The sequence below is a fragment of the Pecten maximus genome, chromosome 5 (assembly GCF_902652985.1).
Source record: "Pecten maximus chromosome 5, xPecMax1.1, whole genome shotgun sequence".
Taxonomy (NCBI): domain Eukaryota; kingdom Metazoa; phylum Mollusca; class Bivalvia; order Pectinida; family Pectinidae; genus Pecten; species Pecten maximus.
The window spans coordinates 12163240-12175794 of record NC_047019.1 but is presented as its reverse complement, the minus strand read 5'-3'; the positions used below and the strand labels follow the sequence as shown (position 1 = coordinate 12175794).

The 12555-nt window shown below is 33.7% G+C and overlaps 1 protein-coding gene across 1 annotated transcript; it reads left to right on the top strand.

The window, feature by feature from the left end:
• The first annotated feature begins 767 nt into the window (after nucleotides 1–767).
• LOC117327171 (IST1 homolog) lies at nucleotides 768–6215 on the top strand. The gene is made up of 3 exons (XM_033884023.1): nucleotides 768–1147; nucleotides 3109–3577; nucleotides 3937–6215. The coding sequence occupies exons 1-3, from the start codon at nucleotides 879–881 to the stop codon at nucleotides 4270–4272; spliced, it is 1074 nt and encodes a 357-aa protein (XP_033739914.1). The 5' UTR covers nucleotides 768–878; the 3' UTR covers nucleotides 4273–6215.
• The last annotated feature ends 6340 nt before the right edge of the window (nucleotides 6216–12555 follow it).

The following is a 12555-nucleotide window of genomic DNA, read 5'->3' as shown; positions in this document are numbered from 1 at the left end:
CATGTACAATATTATGAAAAATGACTGACTAATGAAAATACCGTAAAAACTTGTGTAATTAGCGGGGGTAGTAAGAATATCGAATATTAATAAAACTTATTTTAATTTTATTGTATAGATATATGATTTTTTTTAAGCATTGTATATTAGATTAAAATGAATAAGCTGTGATTATTTTCATGTGTATATGTGTTTTTTGGAAATAAACATGTGAAAGAAAATGAAGTTTGCAATTGTAATTAATTACTTTTGATGTAATTGTAATTATAATTAATTACATTACAAAAAATAAGTAATTGTAATTCAGTTTTTCCAAAGTAATTGTAATTGTAATTAATTACATTACAAAAAATAAGTAATTGTAATTCAGTTTTTCCAAAGTAATTGTAATTGTAATTAATTACATTCCAATGTAATTGACCCCAACCCTGGTTAATGATAAGAATTTCTTTCTGATATTACTACTAATCCCTGCACTGTATTTTTAATCTGTCTCTTCGTTTACTCCACTGATTTCCAAATTTGTTTCATGCTGTAACATTGCTGAACTAAATTGTTGAGGAGAGAACTTATTACTTGCCATAAATTGTGCTCAATCCTCTTGCTTGCTCTTAAGAAGTAGTCTAGTAAAATATATCTAAACTAAAAAAAATCTACATTTCGACACGTTTGGATTTCGCGGCAAAAAAGTATGAACGATATTTTTAACCAATCAGCAGCCAGCCTTATATCTTTCCGATACAGTAGGAAGTGGATGACGTCAACACCCAAACAAATAGAAATCGCTCATGGTCGTGTGACTCTATCGGTTGATGAGTCGTTGATAATTTATAAAAGAACATTTCACATCGGAGTCACATTCTACTGTGATATCAGCCATGTTTAGTAGCGGCGCAAATTACAGCAAGCTGAAAACCAATCTTCGATTGACTATCAATCGCTTGAAATTATTGGAAAAGAAGAAAACTGAACTTGCAGCGAAAGCAAGGAAAGAGATCGCAGATTACATTTCAGCTGCCAAAGATGACCGGGCTAGGATCAGAGTGGAACACATTATCCGGGAGGATTATCTTGTGGAAGCAATGGAGCTACTTGAGATGTATTGTGACCTTTTACTTGCCAGATTTGGTATGATACAGACCCAAAAGTATGCATTAACTTATCTTGTTACTGAACTATTAGTATTATAAAACAATCATATTTCTACTTTCATTTTCAGTCAATGCATGTCAATCCTGTCGATATGTTGTTTACATATTATGTATCGTATGTATGAAAACATACTGTGTACAAACAAGTATTGTATTAATAATGCCTTAGTGGGACAGTATGAAAGACATGCAACCGAATCGTGACCGATTATAATTAGCATCAGAGACATATATGTCTCTGTTAGCATAGGCTAGGGATGTCAACATATCAGTGGCGTAGGAAGTCGTCAAAAAGTGGGGGGGCAAAATTTTTTTTAACCTTAAATTTTACGCACTAAACAAATCGTATGCCATCTCCGCAACATTAGCCAATAATTATCATTTCAACATCCTATGATAATTTTGATAATTTATGTAGAACAAAATAAGTTATTTACGCAAATCAGGATATATCATTTATGGCAAAACATGAATCACCAGGTCCGGCCAGGATTTTCGAAAGGGCGGGGAGTCCAGTAATTTAGGAATAATGCGAGCGCCGTAGGCGCGAGCCGATTTTTTTTAACGAGGGGTCTGAGGGGCCGCCCAGCGGGTCCTGGGCAGCGCCCTGATAGGGGGTTCAAGGGGGTCTAAGCCCTCCGCGGAAAATGAAATATAGCACATTTCCAATAATTCGGGATCAGGCGCGGATCCAGGATTTTTCGAAAGGGGGGTCCAGTAATGAAGTGATCATGCGAGCACCGTAGGCGCGAGCCGATTTTTTCCCCCTTTTTGCGAGAGGTCTGGGGGCCGCCAAGCGGGTACCAGGGTGGCGAAGCCCCCCTGCGGATCTGCAATTGAAAGGGGGGCAGTAATTTAGTGATAAAGCGAGCGCCTATGGCGCTCGCCGATTTTTTTTTTGTATTTCCTCGTACCTGTTGGTAAATAGTATCACTCGATTCACGTTAAAACCGTGCATTCTTATTCATGTTGTGTTTCTGTCTTGTTCTCATTATGAACTCAATTAACTTCACAAATTATCATCAACTTATTGAATCTATGTGATGAAGTTAAGCAAAATTTCGTATTAAGATATAAATATTGACTTACCAGTCTAGTGCAGACGACCGACACACAGGTCTGAGGATTGATATACTAGTATAAAAGTCGGAATGTTCCGGATGTACAAGATAAAGTTTTTATCGTTGCCTTCAAGAAAACATTATCGGTTCGAAAATATAGTAATACAGATATTTATCGAAATGAATATATAAATTCGTGTTTTTTCCCCTTTTTTTAGATTTTCGATGTCAAAAAGTGGGGGGGGGGCAAAAAGATATGTTTGCCCCCCCACTGTAAAAAGTGGGGGGGGGGGGGGGGGGGGGGCAATTGCCCCCCCTGCCCCCCGCTTCCTACGCCACTGCATATATGCTAATATCACGATTCTCAAATAGTATTTCATCACCTCTCGGGAATCAGTTATCACATGTACAATGCTTTTGTAACCCTTGTAAATATGCTGTAGCCTGTTGAATTTTAATAGGAAGACTTTCTCTAGGGCTGTTAGACAAAGAGTTGTTTGTTTATGAAATAAGGTCAGACCTGGCGACTTAAGGTGTTTTTATATGAGTCCTGATAAAGCCTTTTAAGGCCAGCATTAACATCTGAAGGTCAGCATTAACATCTGAAGGTCAGTCAAGATATAGCCAGATGTAATACATTTAAAAACAGACAAACTGCATAAATGAACAGGCCCTAGCTTAGGTTATTCTGTAGTACGTCCCTCTAGATTGTAAGCCAGGGGTCTTGGTCCCTAGCACAGACATTGAAATAAATACAATCAATTCAATACTTCTATGACACTCTTTCTTAAAAATATAAATAGGAGATTTTGCCCAACAGCCAAGTACGAATTTTGTTACCGGCTTGTTCCTCAGTATTAATACACTATAACTTGCATTTTTTTTTTTTTTCACAGAGAATTGGACCCAGGACTTGAAGAATCAATTGCCAGCATAATCTGGGCCACACCTCGGCTTCAGGCTGATATACAGGAACTGAAACAGGTGTCTGACCAGTTCAGTGCAAAATATGGCAAGGAATTCTCTCAAGCTTGTCGAACAAATGAACTTAATAATGTTAGTGAAAAAGTCATGCATAAATTAGGAGTAGAGGCCCCACCAAAGATTCTTGTAGAACGTTACATGATGGAGATCGCCCGAACCTACAATGTGCCATTTGAACCAGACCCGTCCATAATGGCACAGGACGAAATGTTCAGTGCAGAGAATTTTCTGATTGATTTGGGAGAGAAGAAGGGTGGTGGCGGTAGTGGTGGTGGAAGTGGAGGGATGGGTGTGTTGGAGCCACAGTCATCATCACCCTATCCTCCTCCCCAACAACAGCCGTACCCTCCCCCAAGTCAGGCAATGATGTACCCTCCACAGGTGAGAAATTCTTATTGGCCAAGCACAGTGTGCAGTAGGTACAGTATGCACTTAATGTGTATGTAACCTTGGTAATTACTAGCCGAAAGATGCTGCTCAGTTCTGGGTTATTAATTAAAAGTGATCATTATAGTTTCTTCCATGTCAATGTAGACATACTGGTTCATTAATTCATCACAATAAATAATGAATTGCTCATAAATTTTTAGTTATGAGCAAATGAATGATAGCTACTGATGCTGAATATGAATGTCAAGAAGCAATTAAATTAAAATTTCAAATCTACACACTTTGACAATAAACATTTTTATTTTAGTTCTAAGCAGTATATATATATGTATCTTGTGTACTTTTTCCAGGCAAAGCAGCCCCCACCCTTACCACAGGCGCCCCCAGCGGCTGGTATAGATACCCCTGCCTACCCACCCCCACAACAGAGAGGACAGAATTCTGATTACGACAACTGGTTAGGGGAGGATCCAAAGAAACAGCTTCAGAACTCTGGCCCAGCTCAGCCTCCTCAGCAACAGCCCCCTCCCGTAGGATTTAAAGACGGATTTCCAGAGCTGCCGACAGTTCCTACCAACACACTGCCAGATCCCGGGAATTCCGTGGGAACAAGTTCTGCAGGTGGAGATGATGTTGATTTCGATGATTTGACGAGAAGATTTGAACAATTGAAGAAGAAGAAATGAACAATACATTTTTTGTCATTAATTGAATTGCTTTGAAATGTTAGTGACCTGGTTACAATGCGAGGACTATGTTACAATATTCCTAGCTTGTGACTTTTAGATTACAAATTAATTTATAACAAAACCTATTGATGTATAGATTTGTAATTGTACTGTAAAGTATACATTCAAAAAAAGACTTTATAAATAATCATATTTAACATGTGAATAGATGTTGGTATATATAGTGTATGATTTGAGTGTGACGTTTCAATGACTACATTGTCACCTAGTTCATCAGAAAAATGACCAGTTTCAGTTAGCTGGTCTGATGAAGGTGACAGTGTATTCACTAAAACTTTACACTCAAATCATACACTGGTTGGGATATACATTTAGACTGAACAACTATGTATTCATGATACATAATTTACATGGCTATCACAGCAGCTTAAACAGCATTAAGTATTTCACTGCTGGTAAAATTAACCTCGTTAAGTGACCTGCTTTTCTATTAAACCAATAATACAGAACAAACCTTTGCTGCAACCATTTGTCAGTCAATCTTGTTATACTGTCATCATTTGTCCAGTATAACCTTGTTATACTGCCATCAGTTGACTGGTAAACCCTTAAATTGTTATAATGCCACTATTTGTTCTGTAAAACTTCTATAATTTGTACAGCTAAATTAAATTCAGTTTTGGCCTTAAAGGGGTTTTATAATATGCTTAGATTATTGTATAATAAATCATGATACTGTTGCATGTTTGTGGTAAGGGGCATGATATATAGTTAGACATTTAATTTGAGATCAGCTGGCGAATAAAGTAAAAGGCATTATACCAAGGTTTTAATTGAGTAATACATACAATCCAATCAAATACACTGTATTATATTGTAGTTAAATCCATTAAAAACTTTTAGGTAATTATGATAGATTGTAAATAGTTAGGTTTTGAAAGCAATTACGGTTATCAGAATATTTTAATGGTCCATTTAATTAGGTATATCACAACACAGGCACTTGGCACATACCTCCCTCCCATTGTCCATATTTAATGTTATGTATATACTCTGGGCTGGAAATTTGTAGCAAGCCCCTGTGCATCACAATTAAAGGTACTGACTTGCAATCCCTCCTTAACGGACTGGCATTTAAGCTACAATAGTAATATGGAGATTTGATAGATAAAATTACAAGGGTATAAAACTAATGCGTTTGATGAGTTATCTCCCTTGGAAAAGATACAATTTTGATAGGCTTGCTCATTGTTCATCAAAAGTAGATTTTCATATATTTGAATTTTAATTTTCATTGTAGAATTTTGTTATCTTGATGAAACAGGAGAGCAAAACATGGAAAAAAAAAGAAAGAAAAAAAAAATACAGTGAAAGATCTGGTCAAATTATTATGTACATGTATGCATGGTTGTTTTATGGAAATGCCAGTCTGACAAGAAACAGTAACATGTCTAGCTAATGTACATTGATGTTTCAATACTGTGCTTTTATTATCCATATATTTTATGTAAAATGCTTCATTGTCCATATCTATGCTTGTAATTCTGGAGAAGAAGCTTTGGGACACCTGACTTAGTATGTTGACAGGTTTAGACTTTGATTTAACACCTGTATATTGTTTTAATGACTATGGAAGAGATATCATTATTCAAATGATTTAACAGGTACTACTATGTTAATTGGATCCAATTTACTCTTGACGAAATGAATAACTGTTTAATTCACAATGTGATTCATGACTGTATTGAAACTTGTAAAATGTATTAATTAAATTGGAACCTGATATTAAATCCTAGTTTGAAAAAAAACAACACTTTCTTTTGTTGTTAAAAACCTGAAGTTGACATTTGAAATTAGTTGGTTTTTGTTGGGATCTTTATTTAAAATTGGGTGCAATCCTTTTTTTACGCTGTTGAAATTAAAATGTATGAATCTTTCAACCTGACTTGTTAGTTATGTTTCAGTGATCAGTTGAGTGTCTACAAAGATTGGAATTTAGTTTCATGCCTCAAATTGGTCAATATGTAGCCATGAAGTGTTAGCCTTTGTCTCAGATTTAATTAAGAAGTTTTACACTCTTTAGTGGTATAATGCTTATACTTTATTTAAAACATCTTTTTATGTTCGAACATTATTACTATGCAGTAGAAATTGAAGATTTTTTTTTTTTTATATGTTGTTTGACAATTTAGACAAAATGTGTTTGTATTGACAGTTTTGGTTAAGGAGTTATGCCTGGTTTGTCATTTACTCTAAAAATACCATTGCTCTGCAGTGGAATAGGGAAAACATGTATGTTCTCTTTTGATTTTTTTTTTGGACTAGATTCAAGTTTGCATTCCCAATAAATAAGTTGAGAATGTAATGTGAAACGAAGGGAAATAACTGGTAGATCAGAAAGAAGTTTGGGGGTAAAATGTTTCATAATGGGGACAGTGGTACATGTTACCTATAATCAGGAGTTTTAATTTACAATGTATATCATATGTACACTAATATGTATGTGTGTGCAAACAATACCAAATTGTAGGTGGACTGAAGATTATAGTTTTACACATGCCTATGTTGATGAAATTGTTTCGCAAGTTTCATTTTTTTCTCCTCTTATCTAGCCTGTTCTTTCTGCTACCGTTTTTTGCTACTACTGATGTCTCGGAAGATACGTAGGTTATGCTTTCTTCAATCATTCGAATTGCTTCCCTTTCTCGGGGGTTTCTGTCACTCCAAACTTAAGTATCATTGTGTGTCCAGCTAGGTGTTATAGTACAGACTGTAATGTTCAGAAAAACACCAGGTGCCGTCACAGTTCAGTGATATCTTACAACATGCTGTGAGATACAGCTGTCATAAGCATAGGAACCTGAGAACTTGTTACGGTCTAATGTGTTTTTAGACTGTAACAAATTCTCAGGTCCCTGTGTGTAATATGGCAGTAGTCGCAAGTCAGAGACGATTGTTCATGGTTTTGGGATTTTACACAACAGAACATGGAAATAATAGATATTTCTGAAGTACCAATGGCATTTGCTGAAAAGTATTTGGTGAGTAAATAGTGTACAAATGTACATTGATTGACTGTTGTGGGCAAATATCTAGTATAGAATATTGATAAAACTTTTTGTACTAGAATCTAAACGTATACTAGCTATGATATCACAGGTGTTTGCACCTGGTTTAGTATTATTTATAGAAAAAAAATAGCCTCTGCTAGGATTTTTTGTAATGAATACTAACCAGAAGCAGACACCTATGATAATATCAAGTCAATTAGGTAGCATTTCAACTCCAATGCATCTCGCATTGTCACGTTTCATGAATATATCCGCTTGGTTAACACAGACTTATGGCAAGCCGTTTGGGTTTTTACCTATTGAAATGAAGATATCTCTATTTAATTAAAGATATCTCTATTTAAAATGAAGATATCTCTATTTAATTAGAGATATCTGTAATTTAAATAAAGATATCTCTATTTAAATAAAGATATGTCGAATTTAATTACAGATATCTATTTCTACTGAAAATAGAGATATCTTCTTTTAAATTACAGATATCTCTATTTCAAATTCAGATATCTCTATTTGAATTACAGATATCTTTAATTCAAATAGATATCTGTATTTAAAATAAAGATATCTGTATTTCTACAACAATTAAAGATATCTTTATTTAAAATAGAGATATCTCTATTTGAATTAAAGATATCCCTATTTTAAATAGATATCTTTAATTTTGTTTAAATAGAGATGTCTTCATTTTAAATACAGATATCTCTAATTCAAATACAGATATCTCTCATTCAATTAAAGATATCTCTATTTTAAATAGAGATATCTTTAATTGAATTAGAGATATCTGCAATTACTTTGCAATACAGATATCTCTATTTCAAATACAGATATCTCTATTTCAAATACAGATATCTCTATTTGAATTAAAGATATCTGCATTTACACGTGTTTGCACAGTGCGAAGATTAATATTGAAACACAAAGAAAATAATGATTACTCCCTAATCCTGATCAGTTTTAACGAAACGCTTGTAATTAAATTGGACTATCCGGATCCCATATGCATGCATGAGAGATGTAGGTCTAAACCGATAAACTTGCTACTTGGAGGGGATTTATAAAGAACAGAACATGGCAACTGTTCTACGGGAAATAGAGCGAACTGTTGCGGCTATACGCAGTATCATTGAAAGCAGCACACGGTCTGCATTTCCCGCCATTTTGCGTCACTAGTGCTTTACTTCCGTCATGCGCAAAAGGGAGAATCAAGGGAGCAGTCGTTTTTCCTATTTGATGGTTAAATACAGATATCTCTATTTCATGTCAAATAAAGATATCTTTAATTCAAATAGAGATATCTGTATTTAAAATAAAGATATCTGTATTTCTACAACAATTAGAGATATCTGTATTTGAAATAGAGATATCTTTAATTGAATTAGAGATATCTATTTGAATTAGAGATATCTGTATTTGAATTAAAGATATCTTTCTTTTAAATACAGATATCTTTATTTACAATGAAATGCAGATATTTCTAATTAAAATAAAGATGTCTTTAATTGAATTAGAGATATCTGTATTTGAATTAGAGATATCTCTATTTCGTGTTTAATTAGAGATATCTGTATTTTAAATAGAGATATCTCTATTTTAAATAGAGATATCTCTAATTCAAATACAGATATCTCTAATTCAGTTAAAGATATCTCCATTTAAATTAAAGATATCTCAATTGAATTAAAGATATCTTTAATTTTTATATTAATAATGATATCTTTATTTTGAATACAGATATCTGTATTTAATAGGTAAAAGCCCAAACGGCTTGCCATACAGACTGGTATTATAATCGGTCAATCACCAATAAATGTATATTAGTATAAATATAATGTATATACGATCGTTGTCAGTGAAATTATATAAAGTGATTTGCAACAATTATAATATAATTGATACTTTATATACAGGTACATAGCATAGGTACTTATTAAAACCATCATTTTGGCTCCGTTTTTTTATGATTAATTATAGATTGATTTAGTTCATCGTGACCAATCATAATTAAAACAGGACTTTAAAAGATGTATAAACATGTTCGGAGAATTGCGAATTCTCAAGTTTGAGTGGGTTAGTTACCGCTTAACAATTACCATGTGTGAAATTATGGTCAACAAGCTCGTCACACCTGTCACTGCACCACAGGTGTCTGTGATTTCTGGTGTTCTAATCGGCACACGCCGATAATTGCTTGTGAGTTCACGCGCTTGATTTCTATGCACTTCGAAAAAGTTCCGAAGATATGCCTTTACAGGTTGTACGTAAATTGAGCTTGAATTTTATTAAGAATTGCGTTTATACTGACATTTTCAAGTTTTTCAAATCAAAAACATTATTTTTGGAATTCAGTGAGTTTCGTTTTCCTTACAGGCGAAAAAAAAATCGTATCTCAAAGGTTTGTCTATAGAATAATTAACCTAAGTTGCCTCATTCATATACCCACGATGTTGAAAATTTACTCTATGAATCTTGTCTGGGAGTTACTAATCTTTTATGGACAAGTTTTATCAATTTCGGACAATTATCCGAAAATCACATATAACGGTGTCTTCAAGTGAATTTGCAACGTATCCATTGCTGTTTTGGCTAAAAACTCATCAAAATTTTCAGCATTTATTTCACATCGTGTATGAATTGCATTTTAAACTTCTATTACTAGAAGTATTATAACCGAAATCAATGGTATGTATACGGAGACCAATATGTACAATAACGGTTATGTCAGCGATGTAATAAAAAAAATCAGTATTATTAATTTAAGTATGATTTATACAAATTCTTACAAGAATAGTAATACTTATCAAACGGAACATTTCCAGTGAAAAATATATGGAAAACGAAAGTAAAATATAATGAACACTTACACGAAGAATTAACACATATGGAAAGACAGAATGAGAAGCGATCGTGTTTTTCAAAGATTTGTGTTAGTTCATGATAATTTGGATCCTCACACGTTTTGGAATTTATTTATTTAGTTTGCTTTGCTCCATTGATAGTATTTTGAAAAAAAGATTATGAATCGTTTTCATTAAATGTTTATCTAAATTTTAATTAAATATTTGTTTTTATCATTTATCTGAAATATTATGGTCATAAGTACATATAGCTACCTCCCCTGAACTGCAGAGATTACTGCACTTCTGTACATTATCGGAGCAAAACGATGTTAAATGCCTCAAAAAGAACATAAATCTGGTAAAAAGTAAGTTACTGTTTATGTATTTTTTTCTCTTTACCTCAGCCTCATGATCACCATAGTCATTACTACTGGGCCCTTAGAAGGTTTGCTGAGTGTGTGACACGCGACACGCAATGTGGAATTAGAGACATATATAGATCTATATATCTATATATGTCTCTGCTAACGATGACGTCGAAGGAAATCCCTCTGGCAATCAAACAGAAGTCACAACAGCTATATATAAGATTGTTTTTATTCACCAAATGCAAAGCAGCATATAGGTTATACAAATACATAGTGCAAGAATCATACTGAACGTACTTCTCAAGATGCATAGTGGAAGATAATTCCTTACATAACTAAATACAATTAAATTAAATGAACGAACTTTATATAATCACTTACTACAGATTCATAAGACATGTTCTTTTATCTGTTGCTTGCATCAAAACTTAACCAAATTCACTTGGAGTTTTAACATTTTTACATGAAAATAGTTCTTTAAGCTTATAAACACGCGGATGTCATTTATTGCGTTATAAACTTAACTCTTAACTCTGCATAAGCTGGACATAGTAGAATACAATGCATTTCATCTTGTACACCATTTTTGTTATAGACTGTACACGTTTTTTTTCGCCTCTCGGAACAGCATTATAGCGTCCGAACTCAATATATAGAGAGTGAGCATGCATACGAAATTTACTTCATATTTATTTGGTTTCGGAATTAAGAGCTTTTTTTCCAAATAATATTGAATTTCAAAGCTATCAGCAAGGAATTTATAATTTTGGCATTTAGAAGAATTATCGAATGCACTGTGTAATTCCTGAATAAATATATCATGCAGGCGTTGTATATGCATGTTTTGAAAACCCGTTTCTTATCATGTACATTTTGAGCAATCCAAACATAATTACACCCGGGGTAGATAGTTCGAGTTCAGTACACCTGTCCAGATGAAAAGTCGTCCCTTGAAATCACATCACAGTCGAGTGACTGCAAATAGCTAAAGGCTTAAAGAGTCGTTATATTATCAAAACATTTACCCACACGACGTCCCCAATGTTCTCAATATCAAATAAAAAGGATGATTCGGCAGTAATTTAAGTAACGAAGATATGGAATTGGAAAATTAGTTGAACTCTTGAAAAAAAAAGAATATACAACTGTATGTACTTCCACATGCAGGAACTTGACAAAAAATCCTATACATGTATATATACATGCATATATTTAAGGACCGTGGTTGAGAATCGGCGCTAAGTCCATGTGCAAATGCAATACATTCATATAGGGAACTTCCACGAGTTTACGATAGCGACAAACTGACAAAGTTTGACAGCTGATCACGAGATTCAATCTAATTAAAATCTAGATGGTCATCTAGTGAGAATGACCATCTAGAATTTTAATAAGATTGGAATGAGTTGGGGTGGGGATGACATTCATTGGGTGCCATATTGCAGTTTAGGTGCACGCGACCAGAGACATATATAGATGTATATCTATATATGTCTCTGACGTGACACATTGCAGTTTTGGTGCACGTGACATATTGAGTTTTGTAGGCCTACTTACGGTTCAAAATAGGTCTTAATGGTAGAGACGAGTGTGGTAGAGACAAATAGAATATGAAAAAATGTCCTTCAAAATAACCATAACAATTTTGAACATATTTAGGCTACATATCAGTAAAACAAAACGTTTAACAAATCAAATGGAAAACATTGAGATAGATATTTATTGAGATAAAAATCTTTATATATTTATGGTTTCATTCCAACATCCGTAACTCTTGTTTTCCTCTTGATCAGGTAGACAAACCACAGTACTAATCTCTATAATTATCGCAGCCAGCACTGGCGTCGACGGTGGAAACTTCGTTATAATATTCTATGTAGGAACTTGTTGTTTATTTAATTATCTTTAAGATACGGCTGATGTGTTTTGACTTCATTATATGATAATAAAGCAAAGTGCTTTATGTGTTAATAGCAGAAAAAAAAAATGAAAAATTAATAT